The sequence below is a fragment of the Onychomys torridus genome, chromosome 4, assembly GCF_903995425.1.
Source record: "Onychomys torridus chromosome 4, mOncTor1.1, whole genome shotgun sequence".
Lineage (NCBI taxonomy): Eukaryota > Metazoa > Chordata > Mammalia > Rodentia > Cricetidae > Onychomys > Onychomys torridus.
In genome coordinates this window covers 78,357,948-78,383,125 of record NC_050446.1, presented here as the reverse complement: position 1 = coordinate 78,383,125, position 25,178 = coordinate 78,357,948, and the positions used below count along the sequence as shown (strand labels likewise).

At 51.7% G+C, this 25,178-nt stretch overlaps 1 protein-coding gene across 1 annotated transcript in view; it reads right to left on the bottom strand.

Moving 5' to 3' along the window:
* Positions 1 to 1,551: 1,551 nt before the first annotated feature.
* Abtb2 (ankyrin repeat and BTB domain containing 2) overlaps positions 1,552 to 25,178 on the bottom strand; it is a 164,303-nt gene continuing 140,676 nt past the window's right edge. Inside the window, exons 4-17 of the mRNA XM_036185008.1 lie at positions 19,589 to 19,741; positions 17,991 to 18,156; positions 15,188 to 15,277; positions 14,497 to 14,598; positions 12,723 to 12,819; positions 12,189 to 12,324; positions 10,886 to 11,112; positions 9,135 to 9,313; positions 8,628 to 8,733; positions 8,317 to 8,419; positions 7,360 to 7,450; positions 4,496 to 4,564; positions 3,906 to 4,019; positions 1,552 to 2,826 (exon numbers count right to left, since the gene is read on the bottom strand). Coding sequence (XP_036040901.1) covers positions 2,629 to 2,826; positions 3,906 to 4,019; positions 4,496 to 4,564; positions 7,360 to 7,450; positions 8,317 to 8,419; positions 8,628 to 8,733; positions 9,135 to 9,313; positions 10,886 to 11,112; positions 12,189 to 12,324; positions 12,723 to 12,819; positions 14,497 to 14,598; positions 15,188 to 15,277; positions 17,991 to 18,156; positions 19,589 to 19,741 — 1,831 coding nt within the window. The 3' untranslated portion in view covers positions 1,552 to 2,628. The remainder of the gene's footprint in view (positions 2,827 to 3,905; positions 4,020 to 4,495; positions 4,565 to 7,359; positions 7,451 to 8,316; positions 8,420 to 8,627; positions 8,734 to 9,134; positions 9,314 to 10,885; positions 11,113 to 12,188; positions 12,325 to 12,722; positions 12,820 to 14,496; positions 14,599 to 15,187; positions 15,278 to 17,990; positions 18,157 to 19,588; positions 19,742 to 25,178) is intronic.

Genomic DNA, 25,178 nt, shown 5'->3' with positions numbered 1-25,178 from the left:
TGCACTTCTATTAGTTATCTGTAGTCTTGGCCATGTCGGGGAGCTGCTGTGAATGTCTTTTTTTTTTTTTTTTATAAATCAAGACAGGGTTTCTCTATGTAGTTTTGGTATCTATCCTGGATCTTGCCCTGTAGACCAGGCTGGCCTCGAACTCACAGAGATCTGCCTGGCTTTGCCTCCCGAGTGCTGGGATTAAAGGCATGTACCACTGCTGTCCGGCACTCCTGTAAATGTCTTTATCCAAGTCTCTTAGTGAATGAAAGTCACCTTCTAATATCAGTGTTGCTTTGAAGAATTTAAAAAAAACAAAACACACATGCAATTAACTCTTTCTTCCAGTCTGTCAGGTATTGTAGCTCTAAGTACTTGAATAGGTAAATCTGTCAGTATTTTTAAAACTTTTATTTGCTTATTTTATGTGTGTGTTTGTGTGTGTGCATGCAAGTATGTGTGCACATGTGCCTCAGTGCATGTGTGGCATTCAGGGACAGCTGGTGAGAGTTGGTTCTCTCCTTCTACCACTTGGATTCCAGGGACTGAACACAGGCAATCAGACTTAGCCACAATCACCTTTACCCACTGAGCCATTTTGCCTGCCTCTCTGCCCTCTCCTTGTTTTGCTTTTTTTTTTTTTGGAGCTGAGGATCGAACCCAGGGCTCTACCGCTGAGCTAAATCCCCAACCCATAATATTTTTTAGAATGATTAATTTTGTTTAAAAGTGTGTCTAGTATATCTAAGCCTAGAGGGCTGACCCCCTCATACAGTCCTCCTAACATCTCTGCAGAGGAACTGATTGGAGCCAGATTGTAAGCACACCCACTGTAGGTGGGGTGGTCAGACACTCTGGCCCTCCGATGTTCCATCTCCATAGGGTGGGACTGAGGACGGCATCTCCTTCCTATGGCCCCCGGAGGGCACTGTGGTACACGTGTACAGGACACCCTCACTGCTGTGTCCCAGACTGAGACTCCAGCCACCCTGCCTGGCCTCTACCTTAGCAGAGCTAGGACATGTGCCTTTCCTGGGACTGGTTCCTAGAGTCTGTGTCTTCCAATGAGAGTTCCAGGAGCTACTAAACTTAGGTAGTCCCTTGGGTTCAGTTCCCAGTGATCTCACCAAGAAGTGGGGGTGGACTGTTAAGCTAAAGCTGAGTCCTAGCCCAGGCTGGCCTTGAACTCCTGATCGTGCCTACCAGGTGCTTCTCATCAGACTGTGCAGTGTGGAGCTGGGGCTTCCTCATCTCACCCTCCTTAGGGAGGGGCCTGGGCCATAAGGTCGGAGAAAGCCACAGATGGGTCTCTCCAGGCTCAGTCCTGCTCTAGCCCAATGGCACATACAAATTTCCACCTGCCTCATTCCCAGGTGAAGAAATCGACCCATCTAAGGACAGTCAGACTGAGCCCTGGGCAGGTGAGTGGGTGGCTGTCTGGCAGCTGATGTAGGGTCTTTCTACCTGGCAGCACAGATGCAGTGGGTTCCCCCTGGTCCAATGGGACTCCTCTCCAGCTCTCAACTCTAGGCAATCTTTTATCAGGAGCAGATGTCAAGGTCATTGTTAATGAGTGTTTATTGTTGATAAAACCATAGTACATTTACAGTAAGTGACAACATTAAGGTATAGTTACAGTATCATACAATATTACAGCAATAAAATACCACTCATTCTTTTGTACATCCAGCACAAGCAGCGAGTTGAAAATATTTTCCAGGATTGCAAGCCCCAGGGGGCTTCTGATGAATAAATAGTTTCTAAGGTAGCTGTTCTTGATGCTGTCCCAACATCTGTCCATAAACAGGTCAGAGCATGGGAAGCCAGGACCGAGGGCAGGAGGGGAGGGGGCACCCCTTCTCTTCCACCAAGCCCCTGTCCTTCATGCCCAAGAGTCACAGATCCCAGTGAGAAGTGTGCTCTTGCACTCCAGTCCTGAGTGAAAGGAGCCTTGAACTTGAGAGGCCATGAAAGCACTACTGCCTGAGTCTCCAGACACTAGAACTAGGCGCAGGTTCTAGAGCCTGCCTCTTTACTTTGGCTGCCAGCTGTAGCAGCAAGAGCTGAGGTCCCGTGTTCCTGTACTGTACCCCATCACACCCTCATCTCAGAAGCACTGAGCTCAGACTCCAAGTTAGTAGTCTTGTAGGGAGAGCCACTGGAGGCCCAGTCTTCCGAGAGAGGGGCCACCAGCCCTTTCAAAGGCACAGCTTGGGGGACAGGATTTGGAAAGCCCTTTCTCTGTGTGGCATTTAGGAAAACATACCAGCTATTGATTAGTGGCCTGGGGCTCAGGATACATTCTCCGCATTCATGAGAATGCCCATGCTCCTCACAGCCCCAGCCAGGTAGATGGGTGGAGCTGGAGTGCTACTGAACCACTGGAGGAGAGGACACAGGGTAGCCCTCAAGGTGCAAATGGTGTCAGACCCCCTTGCCAGTTACTGGTTGAACAACAGGGAAGTGGGCTCTCTGCCCACCCAAGGATGAGTCAACGCCACAGAGGGTTATCTGAGGGAAGAGCAGGACGGACCCCATGAGCCTAGCTCCAAAGGGCCTCTAGGCCTCCCTCTGCTGAGGGTGTCACTGGTGGCTGTGTTCCCACACCCACAGATAGCAGTCACCCTTCACTCTGCCTCACACCCTGGAGGTGACGTAGACAGAATGCACTCGCTCAGCTAGGGTGCTCTGCAGGTCCTGCAGTGGGTCCAGACCCTGGACTTTGCTGCTCCGGCCATAGATGAGCTGCCGGAAGGCATCCTGCTCCAGCAGGGCCTTCATGTGCTTGAGGAAGAAGCCCTCACAGAATAGGGCCAGCTCTGGGGCGTTGTGGATCTGGGAAGAAGGAGAGAAATGAGGCCCATTGTCTTTGTATATCCGCCCCAACCTTCAGATGTCACCTACTCCCAACAGGAGTCGCTGCTTTAAGTCTCAGTAGTCACCGAGTAGAGCACTAGTGAGTCCCTGCCCCTATCCTTTCCTTACCTGTGGCACAGATGACACCCTTATTGAACAGCTTCTTTCCTAAGGGTAGTGACAATGCACTGCCCAGCACAAGGCCACAGGAGTGTCACAGGCAATGCACCAAAGCTGTGCTAATTCAACAAGTACCAAGCCCTGGCTTCGAGTGTGGCTCTGAGCATGGGTGGTGAGGTCCCTCTCAAGCATTTTTGGAGTGAACATTCTGGGACAGGGAGGATAAAACCCAAGGAATCAATGAGACAAGCCAGGTGATTGCAGATGGACAATAAAGGCTTTCTGAGGCCTAGGTACACCATCTGATGAAGACATGGCTGGCTGGTCTTGGGAAGTGCCTTATAGGAAGAGGAAAGAGTTGTCACAGGAGCCCTGGGGCAGGAACAAGCTGGCAAGGGAAGTGAAGGAGAGATCTTGGGAGTCTTGTCAAGCTTGCTATGGTCTGGCTTCTGTTAGTCTGCAAGCAGCCAACAACCTCGGGTGGGCATAAGTTGGGGCTGAATGGTTTCCTACTTTAGAAAGAAGCAGGAGGTTTGCATGGGAAGACAGGGTGTGGAGAAACCCGGAGGATGCTACTGCCCAAGACAGAAACAGGATAGCAGAGGGGAAGTGAAGGGGTGAGATGGCTGATGTGCTTCCAAGGCAGGTGGCCCAGATGTAAAGATGGTTCTAAATCAACCGACTTCTGATCTGGGGCCTAAGCCAATGTCACCACACCAGTGACCAGAGACTCCAGCTGGAGCGTTAAATTCCCTCAGCCCCTCCACTGCCCTTCATGTCTGGTCACATGCATTTCCCTGCTGAGTGGTGGTCTGGTCACATGCATTTCCCTGCTGAGTGGTAGTCTGGTCACATGCATTTCCCTGCTGAGTGGTGGTCTGGTCACATGCATTTCCCTGCTGAGTGGTGGGAAGTGGCTGGGTGTCCCCAGCCTTTACCTTGGCGTATTTGTAGGTGTTGACTGCACTCTCCACGCTGAGGGTCTGGGAGCACAGGATCTCACAGTGTCTCTGCAGGGCATCCAGCTGGAACAGGTTGGCAGCTGACAGCAGCTAGGCAGGGGGAAAGCAGGCCTTTTGGTAATGAAGGCTTCCTCCTAAGCCCCAGGACCCAGCCCTCCTGCCAGACTAGTCTGAGAAGAGATGGCGGCCTTGAAATGGTTTTGCTCTCGGCCATCTTGGTAGTAGCTGGGATGTGAGAGGTACAGGATGGGTGACTGATGTTGGCTGAGATTCCGACCCCAAAAGAGCTCTTGGGCTACAAGCTAGCGTTATTTACCTACACGAGTCTGAGCTTTTAGCCTGGTGAGCAGGAGGCTCAGCCACTGTCTGCTCCTGGGCTGAACCATCCTGCTGAGTTGTATCTTTCTAACCACACACAAGGCCAAGAAAGCTGGGCTTGAGGGTGTGCCCAATCTCTGTTCTCTAGTAAGTGCCCTTACTTCAGGCAATAGGTTCCCCATGTGTATCTGAGATCAGGGCTGAGAGCTGAAGGTCTGGAGGATTCTGGGTGCATACCCTGCTCTTACCTGCAGGATGTCAGCAGTGGGGATCTCCATGGACTCTGTTCCTCCATAGTAAAGGTACTGCATCAGCATCTGCAGTGGAAGCAGACCTGTATGAACACCACCTGTGTGCCGCCCAGGTGTGACCTGTGTGAACACCGCCTGTGGGCTGCCCAGGTGTGCTGCCAACTCTGAGACCATCCGCTGCCCTGCCATGACGATGAGCTGTTCCCTGTGAAAGCCCTATAGCCCAGGAGGGAAGGTGCCTGGTCTCGAGTGACTCTGGGTTCTGACCCCGCAGCAGTTTTCCCTCACCCTCACCCCAACCCAGCCATGCAGGGTGCTCGTTGCTTCTTCTGTACAACATTCGCATATGAACCATGTGTGCTGGTACATGCCTGTAATCCCAGCATTCAGGAAGTTTAGCTGGGAGGACTGCTCAAGTTTGAGGCCCACCCTGGAGCACACATCACCAGGCCAGTTTGGGACACCCCATTCTCAAAGCAAAATCAAAAGTATAAAATATGCATTCTGCATATGGCCAGGCATGTTGGTACAGGTCTGTAATCCAACACTCAAGGAGGATGGCAAGTTCAAGGCTAGTCTGGTCTACACAGTAAGACTCCGTCTCAAATGCCAAACTAGCCTCTGTGGAGCTGAGGGGGTGGGTGTACCAGGGACAACTGTCTAAGCAGGCCACATTCAGATACCTTGGCAGGTCACTTTGCAGCCTGGCTGGGACCTGCCTGGGGCTCTCAGGAAGTGGGTGCTGGGATTCCATGGACAGGCCCAGGAGTCGGCAGCTATATTGAGTTCTGAGGTTTGTATCATAAATACTGCCATTACACTGGACCCTGGTGAGGTTCCCAGTTGGAAAGAGGAAAACAATTCTCTCTGGTTGGCTGAAAAACAGCCCCAGCAAGGCGCTGGCAGGCATATGAGTAAACAAGGCTCCAGCCGGCACAGTCAGACTCTGTTAGGACCGGCCCTCAGGCTGGAGAGGCACCAGAGGGTCTAGGAGAAAGCCTGACAGCGTGCCGGCAGCTCAGCCAGGTACTGGCAGTCACCCACCAGGAAGCCAGGCTCCCACGGCTTCTGCAGCCCAAGCTGGAGCCTGTACAGCCCCTGAAAATGTTGGAATGCACACATTAAAGCATTTTTGATGTGCTGAAGTATATAAGTAAAGTTAGATGGGCCCAGGGGATCCATGAGAAGGCAGGTAGGTGTCCTGGGCCAGATCCAACATTTCCAAGGCCCGTGTGTGCCACTGTGTTAGGCCTTCTGTCCCCATTTACCCTCATTGGGAGCTGTCAGCCTGTCCTGGCACAGGTGTCCTTCTGTGGCCCCAAGACTGAGCCTACATGCATCTCTCTACCTTTCCACCAATCCCTGCGGCTCTCTAGGGCCATCCTACATCAGCACAGCGCTCCCTCATGTTCCGGTCATCTGCTCCCTGAGTCCCAGGTCCCCTCTCTTCTTCCCTCCATGTCCACTACTTTTCCATCTAGAAGCTGAGCTTTTATCAAATTCCTCCTGTGCCTTAAGTGGCTCTGTCAGCTCTCATTGTGTCCCTTGACATCTCTGACTCCTTATCCACTGAGATGGGGACAGACCTCGGACTGTGCTGTGAGGCTAAAGTGAGGAGCAGGTGGAATACTTTGAACCACGTCTAAGAAGTCTCTGGTGAGCTGGTGAGCTGTTCAGTGGGTAAGGGTGCCTGGTCCCAGGCCCCATGGCATGAGTTTAAGACCCAAGACTCACACAGTGGAAGGAGCACACCCCCGCATACAGTGGCATGCTTTCCCTCTGTACCCCACAAAAAATAATTTAAAAATGCAGTGTCAGTGCCCAGAGCCCCGCTCCCCTGGAGCTCCCGGTGTCCTGGGGCTGAAGTTCAAGACTCTACGCTCTGGCTCTGGGACACTGTACATCCTGTTAACTGGTTGTTGATACCACAGCCTGGCTGTCACTTTTCCAGGAAGTGCCTTCCCTTGTCCTACACTCACTGACAACAGTCACAGCCCTGTCTCACTGAGGGTGGCCCCATCTTACTTCATCTGCCCCAGGGTGGCTATGAGGAGGGTGAAGAACAAGCCCTGCATTTGGGGGACTCTCTGAGGATCTCACACTGTAGTCCACTCAGCCTCAAGCATGTGAGCCTCCTGCTTCAGCCTCTGAGGGCTGGGGTTGGAAGTGCTTGTCACCACACCTAGCCGTGAGGATGGTGGCACAGAGGGCGAGGTATTTTAGATGGTGGCTCTGTGTACTTTGTAGTGATGGTGGTGGGGATTCTGTGATGCTTCCCATGAGATCTAAATCTGCCCAGGGCAAGGCAGGGCCCAGAACTACCTACCTGATGCCTCTGGGCCTCTGTGTGGTCATTGCCTTGAAGGGGGATCTACAGGCCTGAGTACCAACTCCCCCAAACATGTACACCTGGGGCTGGTATGCCCCATTTTCTGGAAAGTGCCTCTTAGCTCCAGACCCTCCTCATGTGCTGCAACTGGAGTCCAAAGGCCAACTGGCTCCCTGTGCTTTTGCTATCTGGCCAACAGGACTGGAGTAGACTCTTGGGGAGCAGGGCAGCCTATACCTTCATTGCTTAATGGCCCAGGCCACTGCATTTCCACTAAGCTTTCAGCAGCTCACTACAGAATGGGGCCTGCACACCCTGGGGGCAGCATGTGTTCATCCTTTATGTCTATGTGCAGGCTGCCTGGCCTCACGGTGGGTCAATTTGGCTCAGGGCAAGACTGGGTGGCTCCCTTGTGATCAGTGACTTGGTAAATCACACAGGCCTAGAGGACAGAGCGACCAGATGGACAAGGCCCAGGATGGGCTGTGCAGAGGGACGTCCAATGAGAGTACAACTCTTGAGGCCCACATACCTGAAAGATGTGGTACTTGATGTCGCTGATCTCAATGGTTTTGCTGCTGTCCCCATCTTGCTCTGATTTATTGGTCATTAAGGTCTTGAACCTGGAACAAGGTGAGAAGGTGGGGCTTAAATGTGGCCTGATCCACTGCTGTGCCAACAGCAGTGTCATTTGAGCAGCTCCGGGAGACGGGACACTACAGATGACTGTCCTGTTGCCAAACTAACGCTTGGCAGGTGACATTTGACATCATCCTGGGCTGACAGCTGGGCCCAGCTCTGTCCCTACCACCAATCAATCCCCTGCACAGAGATCTGAAGCCTCTAGGGGGAACTCTGGCCCTTTATTCCAGAATACTTCTGCGTTCTGACTGTCAGCTGCAGTAACGGAGCAGAAGGCAGCCCTCAGAACTCCACTTGCATGCTGGACTCTGCTCCTGCTGCAACCAGCCAGCCCACATTGTACTCCGGCGGCTGGTGGGAGCTCCATTACCATGGGACAGAGGCTGTAATGTCCCCTTGGTCCCTTTTCTCCAGTATGCCTGTCACCTGGTGTAGCTTTCTTCCAAAGCAGATGCAGTAAGGTTTGGAAGTAAACAAAACAGTTCTGAGGAAGCTCCTGAAACTTACAAAATTTACATGGTCCCCCTAAGGTTATATAAGCAGCAGTGGCCCCTGGGAAGAAGAGACGGGGCAAGTTAGGCCAGAAACTTTGGAGATGCGGCTTTCATGTTGGGGCTGACTCTAGGACATCATGCTCCTTGAAGTACCTGTCCCCCCAAAACAAAACAAAACAAAACAACCCTCCCTGGTTTTCTAAGTTCGACTTAGGTGGAATCATTCCATTAGTCCTATCTGGGGTGGATATATGCTTGTTCACATCTCCGCAGAAGACTCCCACAACACACCTCAATGCTGAAGGACCTGCACTGTCTCTCTGGGGCCAGTGCTGCTCCCCAGGCTGCCGTACCTGTTAGACGCTGTCACCAAAAGGACTTTGTGTGCATAAAACAGCTTCCCTTCTACCAGGAAGGTCACATCTGACATCTCCTTGTTGTTCAGAAAGTGAGGATCTGTGGATGGGAAGACAAAGGGGGTGGCGGGGTGTCCATCTCCAGGGTTTCTGAGAGGGCTGGGGGGCGGGGCAGAGGACACAGAGGGAGGAAGAGTGAGACTGAGGCTAGAGCCTTGGCCTTTGGGAACAGAAAAGGAGGCAAGAGTGGCGGGGAGAAAGGGAAGAGGAGCGCATGGGGACAAGCCCGAGTGGGGATGGGCCCACACCTAGCCTGGCTGGCAGGGTCTTCCGGATCTCCGGGATGCTGGGGATGGGGCTGCTGCCATAGCAGTGTGTGAAGATGGTGGCCAGCTGTTGGAGGACGGAGTCGTTCTGTGGGGAGATGTGGAAAGGACTGTCAGCACAGACTTGTGGCTGGCTGGCTGTAGCTGCAGCTACATCAGGCTTGTTTCAAAACTCCAGGCCAGGATCAGAGGAGCTGCTGTCGTTTGACCCTGCCGGATCTGGCTTGGCCAGAACAGACTGTCACTCCATCTGTGATTTCCCAAACGGCTGCTTTGGCTGGGCTCCAGCCCAGACTGCCACGGCCTCTGCCCTCTGGCAGCCATGCAGTGCGACTCTGGGTGTTGGGGAGGTGTTTGTCCATGTGCCTGGGGCTGCCTGTGTCTGTCCATGCATTGGGAATGTCTTGCATGTAAATTTCTATGACCTGTCTAGGATCTGGAACCCAGGGCTCTCTGAGCCCCAGGTCAAGGCTGCCGGGCCCCACTCACTTTGCTGCTCTTGAGGATGTCAAACAGGAGCTGCAAGCCCTCCGTCGCCAGCTCCTCGTTGTACTCCTCCTCCTTGATGGAGCTGAAATCCCTCAGGAGGCCCTGCACCACTGAGTACCGTGACTGTGAGAAAGAGGTCCGCAGAGACTCTATCCAGATGTGCAGTTTCCAGGGGACACCTGGCCCGAGAGAAGGGCAGCTGTCATTCCCTCCCAGTAAAGCAGCACATCCCGTAGACCACACCTGTCCCAGGGTGGGCTTTGCCTCCATGCCCCATGACACTGGAACCTCTGCCCCACTGAGTGCTGCATGCCCCTCAGCTGAGCTTGCTGGACAAAGCTTGGATTTCCTGTTAGGCCCAGCTGGCAGGGCACAGGATGCTTTGGCTTTTTATCAGATGACATGGAGGAAGGCCTTCAGCCAAGTTCAGGGCCCATTGGTTGTTGGCCCCTAGAATTTATTTGCTGAGAAGAACCCGTTTGGGAGGGATGACCAGATAGACCCAGGAAATATGTAGGGCACTCAAGGACACAATGCTCTCCTCCAGGACAGAGCCAGAAATGGACTGGGTCCCATTATGGAGGAGTTTGCAGCAGCTAGCTCACTGGTGTATCTGTGCACATGGGGCACATGGGTGTTTACTGGAGTGAGTCTGGGGCCATCGGGGCAACTCCAGACTAGTGTGTTAAATGCGTGACAAACCCAGTAAGTCCCAATGCCACCTCTGGGGGTGCCTGAGCTTTGAGGGCCAGGCCCTAGGGCCTGTGGATCACGGCTCCTTTGGGGCCCAACGCCCCTTCACAGGGGTTGCCTAAGATCATCAGAAAACACAGGTATTATATATAGTTCCTAACAGCAGCAAAGTGACAGATATGAAGTAGCAACAAAAATGACTTCGTGGCTGGGTCAACCTGAGGAACTGTCGAAGGGTGGCAGCAGCAGGGAGGTTGAGAACACCGCTCTAGAGGTTTGTGCATCTGGCCCCATGAGAACACCACTCTAGAGGTTTGTGCATCTGGCCCCATGAGAACACCGCTCTAGAGGTTTGTGCATCTGACCCCATGAGAACACCGCTCTAGAGGTTTGTGCATTGGCCCCATGAGAACACCGCTCTAGAGGTTTGTGCATTGGCCCCATGAGAACACCGCTCTAGAGGTTTGTGCATTGGCCCCATGAGAACACCGCTCTAGAGGTTTGTGCATCTGACCCCATGAGAACACCACTCTAGAGGTTTGTGCATCTGACCCCATGAGAACACCGCGTTAGAGGTTTGTGCATCTGGCCCCATGAGAACACCACTCTAGAGGTTTGTACATCTGGCCTCATGAGAACACCACTCTAGAGGTTTGTGCATCTGGCCTCATGAGAACACTGCTCTAGAGGTTTGTGCATCTGGCCCCGTGATAATACTGCCTTGAGCTCTAGCTGACAACATCCTATTCTTAGATGAAGGTCGCCAGCACAAACCCACAGGGAGGTGGTAAGTGAGACTTGGAGAGGTCACGTGGTGTACAACTAACAGGATCTGGTTCAAGTCCATCCAGCTGACTAGCCTCCCTGGAGGACACAAGCCCACAGGTTCAGATCCCAGGAGTAGAAAGCTGGCTGAGCAACCAGACACTGACATCTCTGTAATCTTCAGGGTCCTAACAGGACTTCTGAAGTTCCATCAGAAAGGAGACGGGCCCCGCGGGTAGATGGCGGGGACCCCAAGAGCAGTGGAGTGACTGTTCCCATGTGCACAGTCTCACCCAGTGCCCTCAGCTCCATGGTGATGTCCACATAGCCATGCTCGGCGCTGTAGTACATGGCCTCCTGCAGGGCCTTCGTGCGGGTCCGGCTTAGCCTCACGGGCCCCTCGCTGCTGCCCTGGCTCGATGTGTCACTTTCTTCCACACCCTCAGCCAGGATCTCTTCCAGGGACAGCACGTCGGCCTTAGCCTGCTGTGGCTGAGTCAGGAGCTTCCGCAGGACATTCCTGTAGGCCAAGAGATAGCAAGATGAGCCCCAGGGGCCCCAAGATGGATGGACAGTGCCCACCTGAGCCATATCCTACAGCCCTGTGGCTACGGTGGGTTACTCTGGGGCAGCTGAGGGCTCTCGGCATTCCCCACTCCCAGATGTGGAGAGGCCAAGGACCATACCTTTCCTCTGCCCTGGTATGACTGAAGAATCATAGTTCTGCACTTGGCTGTATGATCTTAGGCCCTTCTACCTCTCTGAGCCCTAATGGCCTTGCCACCTTAAGACAGGGTGCCAGGGTCACCCTCTCCTGGAGCTGGTGCCAGTCTGATGCAAAGGTACCAGATACAGCCAGATGCACCCAGAACATGGTACAGCAGCCCCTCCTCAGTAACCTACCCCACAATGAACAAACCTCCCAACCCTTGCCGCTCTTCTCCTGTGCATGAATGGGGAGGGTGTGGGTCTGGAAAAGGTGCAGGGGCAGGCACTGTGGGGGAGGGCGTGGCAGGGGCACAAGTCTAGTGGTGGTGAGAAGACACCCTAACCTGCACGTTGGCATCTTGCCCGCCAGTCTTTCTTTCCTGTCTCCTCTTGTTCCCCTCCATGTCCCATCCCTATTCCTCTCCAATGGCTCTGGGTTCAGCCTGCTGTTGCCAGTCACAAGGCCAGGCAGGCCTGCCATCTGTTCCAGGAGCCACCAGCAATTTCTCCACTGGCCCACGCTGAGTGGAAACCCTCTGGATATTCTGAGCCACCGCAGGTGTTAGGAAATGAGCACCAGCTTCACAGAGGCGTGTGGTCCTGAGTGGCCCTGGCAGCTACAGGAGTAAACTGCTTGGCTGAAAAAGGGGTGGGCTGCCCCAGAATGGGAGGTGCAGGTCCCGGGCAGTGCCAGTGCACCAGGACCCAGCAACTCATCCAGTGTTTCCAGGTTTCCAAAGCCTTGGGCCTCCGTGATGACCCAGAACCTTCATCATCCTGGTTGACATTGGGAAGGTCACCAGGCCTGGCTCCTCTGCAGCCTCTGGAAGCCCAGGCTCCTGAGAGCCTGTCTCATGTTCCTTCGGGCAGGCACCCCCCGGTTTGTACCTGTGGCCATGGGCAGCCGAGTGGCTGAAGCAGTTCATCTCCTCGTGGAGGGAAGAGGCCATGCCATTGGCTTCCAGCATGCTGAGGAGGGGGTCAGCGCCCCGGCTCAGCAGCAAGCTGACCAGCTCATAGTTCCCTGAAAGACAGTGACAAGTTTGATGGGCTAGTATCTGAGTAGGGAAACCAAGATGGGGGCAGATGGGGTCTCCAAGATCTGATCCTCGGAATGTGATGGTGGGGGCATGGTCATAATCAGGGACAATAAGGATGCAAGTGGGAGGTCAGAGAAGGTGGCTGTGTCTGACCACAGGACCCTGCCTCGGGCCTCCAGAGGGCAGCGCTCCCTGCCCTACTGGACCGTGTGCTCACCAAAAACACTGGGGTACAGAGGGAGGGAACCCCCTCCCAGGAGCCTAGAAGGAGCAACCTTAAGGTTCCCAGAGGTAGCATGTAACCTAGTGACCAGCCAGTGTGACAAGGCTAGAACATTACAGTGATGTGAGAACTTGTTGGTCAGGAAAGCAGTGCACCTACCAGCTGCAGAGGCCAGCTGCAGGGGTGTCTCAGCATAGCTGTCCTCCCCACAGTTCACCGCTGAGCCCTCCACGTTAGCACCAGCATCTAGCAGCAGCTGTCAGGGACAGGAAGAAGGCACCACTGAGCACAGCAGGGTGCTTGGGGAGGAGTGAGTGCTCCAGGGGGCGGGACCTGCAAGTCTCCAAATACCAAGTGACCAAGAAATGGCTCACGCTGGAGTCTTAGGATGCCTGGTCACCCTCAGGTGACCTGCATTTCTATAATCGTCATCTCCACTCATGTGGCCACGCACCAAAGCCCCTAAACTGTGACGACCTTCAACTCTTTTTCTCTTGTCAATACTTTCCCATCAATCAGCTTCAGCGACCTTCTGGAGAACTCACTTAGATCAGCAGGACAGGGAAGTCTCACCTGAAATCCCTAGAGGGACCCGAGGTCCTGAACAGTAGCTGGTACAGAAAGCATGGGGTACAGCACTGGCCACTGCCTAGAGTGGCCTGAGCCTTAGTCTTCCGGATCTACAAAGTAGGGAGAGGACTGCCTGGCAGCATTACTGAGATGAACTCAGACAATGCCCAACCCACTGAGGGCTCATAACCAGCAGCGTTTGGGCTCCTTCCTGGAGAGGCTCAGCAGCTACCCAGGCTGGCAAGGGGTAGGGAGGAGCAGAATGCTGCAGGCTGCCCAGGAATGCAAGTGGCCTAGCATTCTAGCAAGGACGGCTTTGCCAGGGGTCAGATGAGGCAGGGTTATCTGTTCCCAAAGGGTCTGCCTTGGGGCAGGGGAGTTTGTGCATTCTGCTGTAGAGGAGGCTTGCTTCAGACACTCCCAGGCTCCTGGAGACACACACCTCAAGTCTCTGAGCACCCCTCCCTGGCAACCAGATTTGAAGAGCCCAGGTGAGCTCCACGCTCCCCTGCAGGGTGTGGGCACAGGGAAGGCCTGTATCTGCTGGACACTTGTCAGTCAAACCAGATGTGCTGGCTGCTGGGGCAAGGCGGTGGGGGTGGAGGCCTGCAGGATGAAACTGGGCAGCAGGCCAGCTCAGGGCACAACCCACAGGCCCAGCCTGGACTGAGGCTGCTGCTCTGGGAAGGCAGCGACTACAAAGCAGACTGGGTGTAGTAGCCAACTGGCCAACCATCACCTACAGAGTGTTGGCTGCATGCCAGGCCCTGCTGACTACCGCAGGTAAGCCTGACAGTACTACCCACACAGGCCTTGCATCCTGGAAGAGGAGGAGGATGTGCCCACCCCAGGGGGCAGCTCTGGGAAGTCCTGCAGACCTTACTGAACTGAGTGTCCTGTCACTGGTACCTCTTCTGCCCACAACTTGTGCTTCTAGAACCATCACCTCACTGTGATGCCAGCCACAGCAGCCAAGGAGGGCAGCAATGAAGCTTAGCTTGACACATGACCTGTGCCATCTGTCCTGTCTCAGGAACTGGGAGACGGAGAGGGACAGGACTGAAGGACACCATGACGCAGAGCCAGCTCTAAGGAAAGAGCATATGGCCCGAAGTGGGTTGGAAGTGTGAAACTGAGCAGACTGAAGTCCAGGTCTTTCAGGATCCACTGGGAGAAACACTGCTAGGGTCTGGATCGCCTTTTCCACGTCTATAGGGGTCCTAACACTAACCCCAAGGCAAACCAGGTGAGCTTTATTGGTCAGGTGGACCCTGGCCTGGAGCAGTGTCTCTGGCCGGGGCTGAGTATGGGGCCCAGCCGAACTGGGGAGCCGGAGCACATGCTGCACCTCAGAGGAGCTCACCTGCACTACAGAGATGTGTCCATGCAGTACTGCGAAAGTCAGTGAGGTCCAGTGCCTGCTGTCCGGGTGGATGGAAGGATGCCTGGGAGAGTTGCTTGGAACCTGAAAAATCCAACAAATCATCACTATTTCCTAGACAGGTGACATTCCAGAGCAGATGACACAGGTACCTTAGCTTAGGGGGTACATTGTGAGGACGGTGAAGGTAACAGAAATGTATCTACATTTGCTTGCTGATGAGCACTTGTGTGGGCAAGGTTCAAAAGAAAAGGGTAAGTGTCCATCTGGTAATGTCTATGATCAGCAAAAGACAACAAGGGAGCAGTTTACGTATTTGAAGGGACAGGGACAGTCAGGGATTAGGCTCACAATAGAGGACAAGGGCTACGGAAATGGAGTAATGGGCTTTGTCTCTACTCAGCTCCTTCAGCCCACATCTAGAGGAAAGTGCTCTTTGCTCTGACCACCATCTTTCTAGGCTTGTTTTTAAACAGGCTTTCCCTGTGTACCACAGGATGGCCTCAACTTGGGATCTTCCTTCTATAGTCTTCAGAGTGCTGGAATTACAGGCATGTGCCACCACACCTGGTTCTTTTCTGTGGTCTTTGAACATTTCTAGACTAAGGTAACACACCTACTGACTATGTCTAAAAATACCACACCCAGGCTGGCTGCAGAAGTTTCTTTTTACCTGTATATCTAAGTTTGCTCCAGCATCAATTAGCATCTGGACCATGGCTTCATCCCCAGCAGCACAGGCATACATCAGCGGCGTCATACCCTGTAAATAAAAGGCAGATGCTGAATCCCCAGAGACAGAACACAGAGTCACATATCCCACAGGTTTCTGCCCAGCTGCTCCTCAGGGGCTGTCCTGGGCCTTGTGCATCTTAAGCTCCGAAGGCTAAGGGGGTTGGGGGGGGGGATTTTCACAAGCACAATGGACAGCATAAGGGTGAAACTGTGTGCGCCTTAGTTGGTTGCAGAAGGGTATTAGCATGCACAAAGTGCATACAGAGTGAGAGCTAATTAACAGTAACCATTATACTGCACACAGCAGCCCATCACAGACCAGTGCCTGAACTTACTAAAGGAAGTTACTATGCAGTATCTCATTTAATCACTGTGCTATTCCTATGGTGGGGGAGGGGGGTTACTACTATTATGCACGTGGGGCAGAAAAGAGGAGTTAACTGTCCAAGGTCCTATAATAAACAAGAGCCGGAACTTGGATCAGAACCCAGGTCTACATGAACTGTTAAAGCTTGTGCTCAGCTGTGTCTTCGTGAAGATGCATTTGACCGTATCTTGAGCTAATGAGCACTCCACAGGATACTGCAAGCTGTGTCCATCCCTCACTATATCTGTGGGCAGTCAGCACAGTTAGCAGGGGTGTGAGTATGATGGCAGAGACAGCTATGGAAAGTGCATTCCACAGCTGGATCCTGGCAAGCATTTGCCTGGTGCTCTGTGATATTATTTATTAGGTTATTTGTGTGGAGGGAAGATCGTCTTCACTCATAAATCCTTGTCTAGTTCCTGGAGATAAGGAAATGGCTTGAGATTAATCACGGGGCGAGCAGACTGTTTACCTATGCATCTGTCTCTAAACGCCAAGGTTCAGGGAGTGACAGTGCTGAGCATCTACAGAAAAGACAGTGGTGGCATGAAGGGAATTTGGCTCTACTCCACACTCACACACACACAAAGTACACAGTGATTTTTTTTCCCTCCACACATCTGTACACATTCAGAGCATAAACCAGGCCAAGAGCTGGAGAAGGGAAACTGATTTTTTTGTACTGTTATTATCCTCACTTGGACACACAGACAGGCTAAAGACCAGATTTCAGGGCTGATCACCATTGTTTTGACGTCAATGTAACAACAGTAATAATCACATTAACATGAACCGCAGTGAATATTTACTAACACTGAGGGTGCCAGATGGAAAATTCTCCCAACTGCTGCTACAATCAGGTCCTGCTATTCCGCCTTAGAGGTGAGGAAAGCAAGGTCCCTTTGGTGGCAGGGTAACTTGTCAAGATACCTCAGCTGGGACATGATGGACTAAAGGCACCAGCAATCTAAAGCTTAAGTGCCTGGCCTTCAACACTGCATTCCCCGAGGAAGCAGCATCAGGAGGAAGGCTCCACACTTCCTGCATGGGACCAACATTAGCCTAACTGTTCCCCTGCACTACTGACTCTTCTCTCTCTGTGGCCCCTCAGTCCCAGCGCTGCACCCTTGATGACAACTCCCTGGGTCTGACTTCCCTTTCCTCCTGCTGCATCCAGCCCTGCTCCCTCTTCAGCTCAGTCTCAGCCTACACAGCACTCCAGGCCTCATGCCTCACCTGCTGCTAAGTCTGTCATTTCATGTGACACCAGGGCTTGACCCTCCATAGTAACCTGACTGTCCCCAGGCTTCTGACCACAAGCCACACAGTGCCATTTGGAACACAGCAACTGATCCCAAACGGCGTCACATAAACATTCCACAGTGGGCACGAGCTGGAGGCTGACTCCTTAGAACGGTGGTTCTCAACCTTCTGAAGCTGTGACCCTTTACTACAGTTCCTCATGCTGTGGTGACCCCCAACCATAAAATTACTTCACTGCTACTTCATAACTGTGTTTTTGCTACTGTTATGAATCGTAGTGTAAATATCTGATATGGGACCTGGGGTCACGTCCACAGGTTGAGAACCACTGCCTCAGATTCTTCGGCCTCCGCTGGTGTCTCAGCTGTCTCTTCTGTAAATCAGAAATCGTCCCCAGTACTTCCTGCCTTTTCTCCTTCTTTTGCTCGTTGGTACTCCTCGTCAATGTGCTCTTTATTTTATGTTTGTCATCCTCCTCCCTTTTCTTTGTTCTTTTGGTGCTGGAGACTGAACCAAGGGCCTTGAACATGTTAGGAAAACACCCTACTACTGAGCTACATCCTCAGCCTCCAGTTTGGCCACAACAAGAACTTACTTAAGCAGTCGATACTGGCCTTGAATTCACTATTTAGCCCAGGCTGGCCTTGAACTCACAATCACCCTGACACAGCTTGCTGAATGCTGTGACTCCAGTCACACCATCACTCCTGGCTTCTCTCACCAGGGTCACCCCATGGAGACAAGCTTTCTCTGGGGCTAGTGAGTGGCCACACACAACTTCCATTCACATGCCAGTGATTACACCTCATGGCTTGCTACCGAGCTGTCTCCAACTGGACTCGTCCTCAGCCCTGCCTCATCTAGGACAGTTGCTTTGCTAGCCCTCCAGCCAGGGAAACAGAATCCACACTGCCCAGGTTGTCCAGGAGGGACAGGGGATGCCCAGGTTAGCCTTCTGTTGGGAGCCTGAAGCTTAGAACTGAGTAAGCCTCAGTGAGGTTCAGAATGCAAGGTCTATGACTAACCCCCGTGCCCCACCCGCCCACCCTCTAGCAACTGTCAGTTCAGAGTGGGTCTCTAAGCCTGGCCTGGAAGAGTTCACAGGAGGTACCTGGTCATCCATTGTGTTCACCCCATCCGGGCCCAGGGCTTCGATGGCCTGGCTGATGAGGTCTGTTCTCCCACAGTTGAGCATGCGGAAGCCCAGGTCTTGGTTGAATCTCTCAGTAGCAGCTCGAGCATCCAGCCTCCGGAAGGAGCTGAAGCAGCATTCGGGTCTGCCCAGGGGAGACAGGGGTGTGTGAGTATGACTGTGACATGAGGCACAGGATGGCTGATTGGGACACTGAAGTGTGCACACGTCAGCCACGACTGGCCTTGCTCTGTTCTTGCCCTAGAGCAAGAGAAGGTTCTCAACCTTCCTAATGCTGTGGCCCTTTCATACAGTTCTTCATATTGTGATGACCCCCAACCAGAAAATTATTTTCATTGCTACTTTGTAACTGTAATTTTGCTACTGTTATGAACTATAATGTAAATATTTTGGAGACAGAAGTTTTTTGTCACTGGGGTCATGACCCATAGGTTGAGAACCCCTGCCCTAGAGCATGTAAAGCTTGGCTTCTCTACACATGGGTTAAGGCAATGGACTGGGCACTGAAGACCTGTTAACTGTCCGGGAACAAAGTCTCAGGTCAAAATAACCTATCAAGGGACCCTGCTGAGGAGGAGGAAGCTCATCACCAGCAAGTGCCTATGCCTGAGCACTTGGCCACTGCATGGTCCTTGCACAGAGCAGGCTGACCTTCAATGAAGTGGGCATTGTGGTCAAGGTCTAGCTTTTCCCTCGGTGTCTCTTCAGGTTGCTTAGTAAGACCACAAATACCAAAGACAAGACAGGGAGAGGCTTAGAATCCCACGAACAATCAACCCAACCCACTAAGGACCATCACAGATACAACCTGTATCTACACAGGGCACATAAGAGTCATCTAAAAGCTCTGTCTGGGTCCTTTAATTAGGTCAACGTGTGTAAAATTTCTGTCTAGAGCATGGTTTGGGCACAGTCGGGAAACAGGAGGTGAGGCATTCCTTAGGCCAGCCAAGGATGGCCATCAGGAGCTCCCCCAAGAAGAGTTTCTGCAGCAGACCTGTCTACAGGATGGGGTACTGTGGGAAAGCAGAAAGGGCACCAGTTGGGGACCAGATGAACCTGGTCTCAATCCTAGGTACCTCTGTGGGCAAGCTGCTGTTCCTCCCTGACCTGCAGGCTCTTCATGTGTAGTGGGCATTAGAGCCCTCTTTAAAGCTGGCATGTTGACCAAGACAGCCGGCATAAAGCAGAAGACCTCAGCACAGGGTCTGACACGAGGAAACCACAGTGAATTGAGGAACAGAGGAAAGAGCCTCGCCAATCAGGACCCCAGACTCGCACTGTGTGTGCTCTCCAGCCCAGATTCTAAGCTGTGTCTGTTCTGGTAGCACACTAGTGGTTGCAGAAGACACACCCTAAAAGCAGCCAAGGACTAGATCACATCTGTTCCCACACTTGGCCATGTTGCCGTGGTGTTTGTGGAGGATACTTAAGTGCAACTCAGGTGCCCTACAGCTTTGCTCTTCAATGCCCACCCAGCCACTAGAGGAAGCAACAGAGGGGTGTTGGAGAGTTGGGTCATGGATGTTGTAACCCCCTTCTCCCCGGCTCCATACTTGAGTTGGCGGGGCTCACAGTCCAGTCCTGGTAGCAGCAGCCGGGCTGCCTGCCGGATATCGCCGCTGTCGACGGTGAGGCTGCGGCGGTGTTCTGCATATGTGATTGCCACTCGCATCCACTCCATCAGTGGTGGCAGCAGCATGAAGGGCCTGTGAGGCAGGAGAGAGAGGTCAGGTCTGGGTGTAGTGCTCCATGTACACAGAAGGGGTCCCTCAGCACATGGTCTCAGAAAGTAGCCACAAAGGCCGGCCACTCCAGAATTGCTGGGCTGTCCTCAGCCATCAGGAGACTCAGTCTTTGTGACCATAGAGACCCTAGTTTGTCCTTGCATTCTGTGGCAACACTGTCATGGGTCAGGAGGAATTTCCATCATGGGAACTTGGCAGAAACTGAGGGCTCTTCAGTGGCCAATGAAAGATGTTCACCAACATGTGTAATTAGGATGCTTGCCCATGCCGAGAATTCATCTGAGCATCAGTTTTCCTATCTGCAGAAGGTGGAACACAGCTGGAACACAGCAGCAGACCCAGGCTCTCAGCCCAGCTTTGCAACAGTAGCTGCCACCTCATTCCCCTGACAGCACTCCTGCATCTGTTCACCACTAGCATGCCCAATCTCCATCTTGGGTCTCTAAGAAGTCAGCAAGGTTGTCAAACTTCCTTCCTTGAGGGCAAAAGTTACATTAAAACCCCCCAAAACCCCTAACCAAACTAGCCAGACATGAGCTTGAAGGTGGTTCTTTGGGAGAAGTTACTCTGATGTTCCAGATCTTTCCCTATAGAAATACAATGTGGGTTTGGGCAATTTAACTGGTTCACTGAATGCATGGGTATGAGGAAGACAGAGATCAGTAAAGTCTCATTGTTCTTGGTCTCCAGAGCAGGCCACAGCTCTGGTTGACACCTGCCACCAACCACAGCTGCCCACCACCTGCTGTGGTGGTTTGAATGTAATTGACCCCCATAATCTCATAGGGAGTGGCACTATCAGGAGGTGTGGCCTTGTTGGAGGAAGTGTGTCATGGTGGGGGCGGGCTTTGAGGTTTTCTATGCTCAGGATACCACCTACTGTCTTTAAGAGCCGACTTTCTGTTGCTTGCAAGATATTACTCTCAGCTACCTCTCCAGCACCACGTCTGCCTGCACATCACCATGCTTCCCACCATGATGATAATGGACTGAACTTCTGAAACTGTAAACGAGCAACCCCAATTAAATGTTTTCTTTATAAGACCATGCTGTGGTCGTGAGATCTCTTCACAGCAATAAAACCCTAACTGAGACACCTGCTCATTCGCATCCCCTCATGGGCTCTCACTTCTGCCTGGCTAGACTCTCTTTATCCTCAAAGCACAGAGCCAGTTCTGCCTCTCTCCACTCAACCTTTCCAGGCCTACTATAATACCACCTAGAAGTCTTTTCCAGCAGGGCATGTGTCCCATCACTCTGACTGGCCTAAGTTCAGGAATGATGCCTTTCTCATCTCTATATTTACCCAGCCTGGGACCTGATCCAATAGGTTTTCAATAAACGTTTGTTGATGGATTAAAACTATGGATTAGCACCTATAACTCAGCATAACATATGCAGATTTTTACTTGGAGCAAGTCATGTTTCTGCTCAGAAAGAATGCCATCTGGAACCAAGTGTGGTGGCATATACCTGTAATCCCAGTACTTGGGAGATGGGAGGCAGGAGGCTCAGGAGTTCAAAGCCACCCTTGGTTATAATGTGAGCTTGAAGCTAGCCTGGGCTATAGGAGGCCTTGTCTTTAAAAAAAAAAAGATGTGCCTCATTTTCAAGGGCATGATATTGGTTAATGTAGGAGGTGGGACTATTTGGGGGAACTTTTGTAATCTAGGAAGGAAAAACAATCATTCATGAATTATCACTGCAAGATTATAAATGTCCATTTGAAATCCCCTCAACTAGCTGTGAATTTTCCAATTCTTTCATTGCAAGGCTGGAGGCCCGCACAGAGGGACACTTACTTAAACCACTAGCACTGGAGACTGATGTTCATGTCTCTCTATTGTAGCTAACGGCACAGCGAAGAGCAGAGTGTAACCATTCAGCTTCTTTGTGTGTGACAGGGTCTCACTGTGTAGCCCAGGTTGGCCTCTAACTTGTGTTTCTCCTGCCTCAGCTCCTAAATGTTGAGACTGCCAGCATCACCAAGCCTAGCTATGCTAGTAAACTTCTAACTGGGCATTTCCCAGTTCCTCCCAGGCAAGCTCCATGGGGATGTTCAGGACCCACAAGTCCTAGTCAGGTGGTCCTCATTCATCCTCACTCCCACCCCATGCACCCCCTTGTGCCCCATTGAGCTTACTAGATAGAGAATGCAGCAAGGATAGCCTCAGATATTATAGACTGAGGAAAGGCTCATTTGGCCTCCATTTGTATCATCCTGATTAGAGACCAGAATGTCAGAACTACACTTCCCAGACTCCTTTGCAATTGAGGTCCTAGATGCAAATCCAATTTCATAAGGAAGATCTTGCTTTATAAGATCCAGGGCCGGGAGGTGGTGGTGCATGCCTGTAATCCCAGCACTCGGGAGGCAGAGGCAGGCGGATCTCTGTAAGTTCGAGGCCAGTCTGGTAGTCTTTTTCTCTCTTCCTATAGAGCATTCTTGTGTCTGGGCTCTATTTCTCTTGTATGCTAGAGGCAGAGAAAACAACAAGGACTCATGATCCCAGCCTCAGTCCTAAATCACATCTCCGAGGACATAAATGCTCAAACCCAGGGCCTGAGGCTGTGGACACAGTCCTAACGGGTGAGCTCCATGTTTTCTGCAGAGCTGCTCCTGGAAGCCTGGTCTAGACTCTGCCCCCTGTGTCCTTCTGTGATTTGGTTAGTGTCTAATTCCCTGTATTAAGTCCCATCCTGTTTAAGATACCTAAAGTGATTTCTGTTTCCTGAATTGAATACTGATTAATACTCTAGAAATCTAAATTACCCCTCTACCTCTAGGGCGGTGATTAGTGAGTGCCTTGTCTCCAAACAAAACTGACTTTGCTAACAATTAACCTCTTCGGGCCAAAGATGGCTTACCTACCACCACCCCTACCTGTGATCTGTAGGCAGGTAAAATGATAAGCAATCCATGGGCTTTCTTGGTAACATCCTGTTCCTGGGCTGGGATTTCCAGGATACTGTTTGTTTTCTACTAATTCATCCTACCCACTAGGCAAAGTGAGAAGAGCAGGCCTGCATTATGGGACATTCTGGAAAATCCCCATAAAAACTCCCGTCTCCAGTCTGTACAGTTGAGTTTCAGCTTCTAATGGAAGGGTCTGGAGGAGTGGGGCTGAGGGTAACTGATGTGTGTGTCTTCCTCACACACATCTCTCTTCCCAAACCTGAGGCTGGCTGAGAGCCCTTTTGTGCTGAAATGCAGTTGGCTTCAGGGCGAGGCCTGGAGCTCCAGTCAAGCTGAGGAAAGCCCCTCTGTACAGCCCAGTCACCTGCTGAGATGACCTTGGAGTAGCCATTCTTGGATATTTTTGGTCTCAAGTCTCTTTTAATACTCCAAAACGTTACTGGAACTCTCAAAAGGCTTGTACTGATCTTATTCTATGATACCAACAAAAACTAAAACAGAGAAAACGCTGAATCACAAGAATACAGAAGCATTCTACAAGCTATCACAGCGACAACATCATGTCAAAACCTCTAGAAAACTCCCTTGGACACTGCACAAAAAATGAAATTCAAAAGCAAACATCACATTCTTTTGAAAACAGATTTGACCCTGTACTCTCCCGGCAAGAATCTCTAGGGTCCCAGGGGTCCATGAGCACAATATGAGGACTTCTCCCTCAGAAGATCACATCAGGTACCTGTGCTGGTTAGGAGGTTTGGTCTTTTTTTTTTTTTTTCTTTTTTCTTTTTTTAGACAGGGTCCTACTACAAAGCCCTGAAACCTTGGCTGGGTCAGAACTCACTATATAGACCAGGCTGGAATCAAACTCCCAGAAATCCACTTCCCTCTGCTTCTTAAAAGCATGTACCACCACAGCTGGCATTGCGCCAGCTTAGTTTTTATTGTCAACTTGACACAACCTAGAGTCAGTTGGGAAGGAAGAATCTCAATTAAGGAATTGCCTAGAGCAGATCGGCCTGTGGCCATGGCTGTGAAAGACAGTCTTGATGAATGACTGATGTGGGGGAACCTAGCTCACTGTGGACAACACGATTCCTAGGCAGGTAACTCTGGACAACCTACCAAGAAAGTCAGCCAAGCAGAGGCAGTAAGCAACGTTTCTCTGTGGTTCCTGGTTTCCACTTGAGTTCTGTCCTGACTACCCTCAATGACAAGCTGTACCCTGTAAGATGAAACAAACTCTTTCCTCCTCTAAGTTCCTTTGGTCAGGGTGCTTTATCACAACAACAGAAAAGGCAGTGAGAAGAGTGTCTATGGGCACCAATGTCCAGGGCTGGCAGGCATCAGCAGGCACAGGGTGAAACTCTGTCCTGGCGGCACACACTCCTGAGAACCCTGAAATAGCATAGGGCTTGCACATACACTCCTGGGATCAGGGTCCTGAGGATCCTTAAGGGCAGTATCCTTACTGGAGGAAAGTTCTAGTGGCTGCAGTACAACTGAACTGATTATGGAACCTCAGGCAGGGTACTGCCCTCTCTGGGCCTGACTTTCTAGTAAAGAAGGGGTTAATGTTCCTACATTTTCTTCCGTGGTGAGAGGCCTCTCCTTTAACTGCAGACTCTTCATGGCAGTAACTCCCTACAGCCCAGACAGGCTGCCTGACATCAGGTGTCTTCTCACCAATCAAAACTCTGACCCTGTACAATAGCTTCACCTCTTCTAGTCACAATTTCCATCTGAGCAAAAATAGGTCTAAATTATAGGAGTACTTCCCAAGACAGCTATAAGTGTGTACACAAGGTGCTTAGCAGAAGGACACTGGGAGCATGGTATGTTCTCCATAAACGCTAACTATTCTTACTGCTTAGTGTCTGTTGAGAAAACAAAATAGAAGAAACAGGCCATAGGAATCTGGCTCTATGAAATGCCTCCGCTCCAGCCTTCTTACAGGCCAGCTGACTGGCTGCCTTCTCCCCGGCAGCAAGCATAAACACGTAAGCCTGCAGGCAGGCTGCCCACTAGCCACTCCAGCCCAGCTCATAAAACCGAGAAAACAAACGCAACCACTATGTTGAGAGTGAGCTGCAGATTTTCTGGAGGCACAAACTCTTGGCCTTGGCAATGAAGATACTTGCCCAGAAGAGGTGAGGACAAGAAACACAGTCATTAGAGGCTTATGGGTGACTGACGTATGTGGTGGTGGGGTGTTACTGTAAGGGATACGCAGCCCCCAGCATTCCCTGCACACACAGTCTGCTGATGCTAACAGTGACTTAACAGAATCACTGGCTTTTTTGTAGCAGCTCTCTGTGTGGGCCCAAAAGAATAACTATCAGTTAAGGCCACTTTTGGCTGCACAGTGAGTTTGAGACTAGCCTGAGCTACATAAGACATGACCTCAAAGATAAACAACCAATAGAACTGGCAAGATGGCTCAGCAGGTAAAGGTGCTTGCCACCAGACCTGACATCTGAG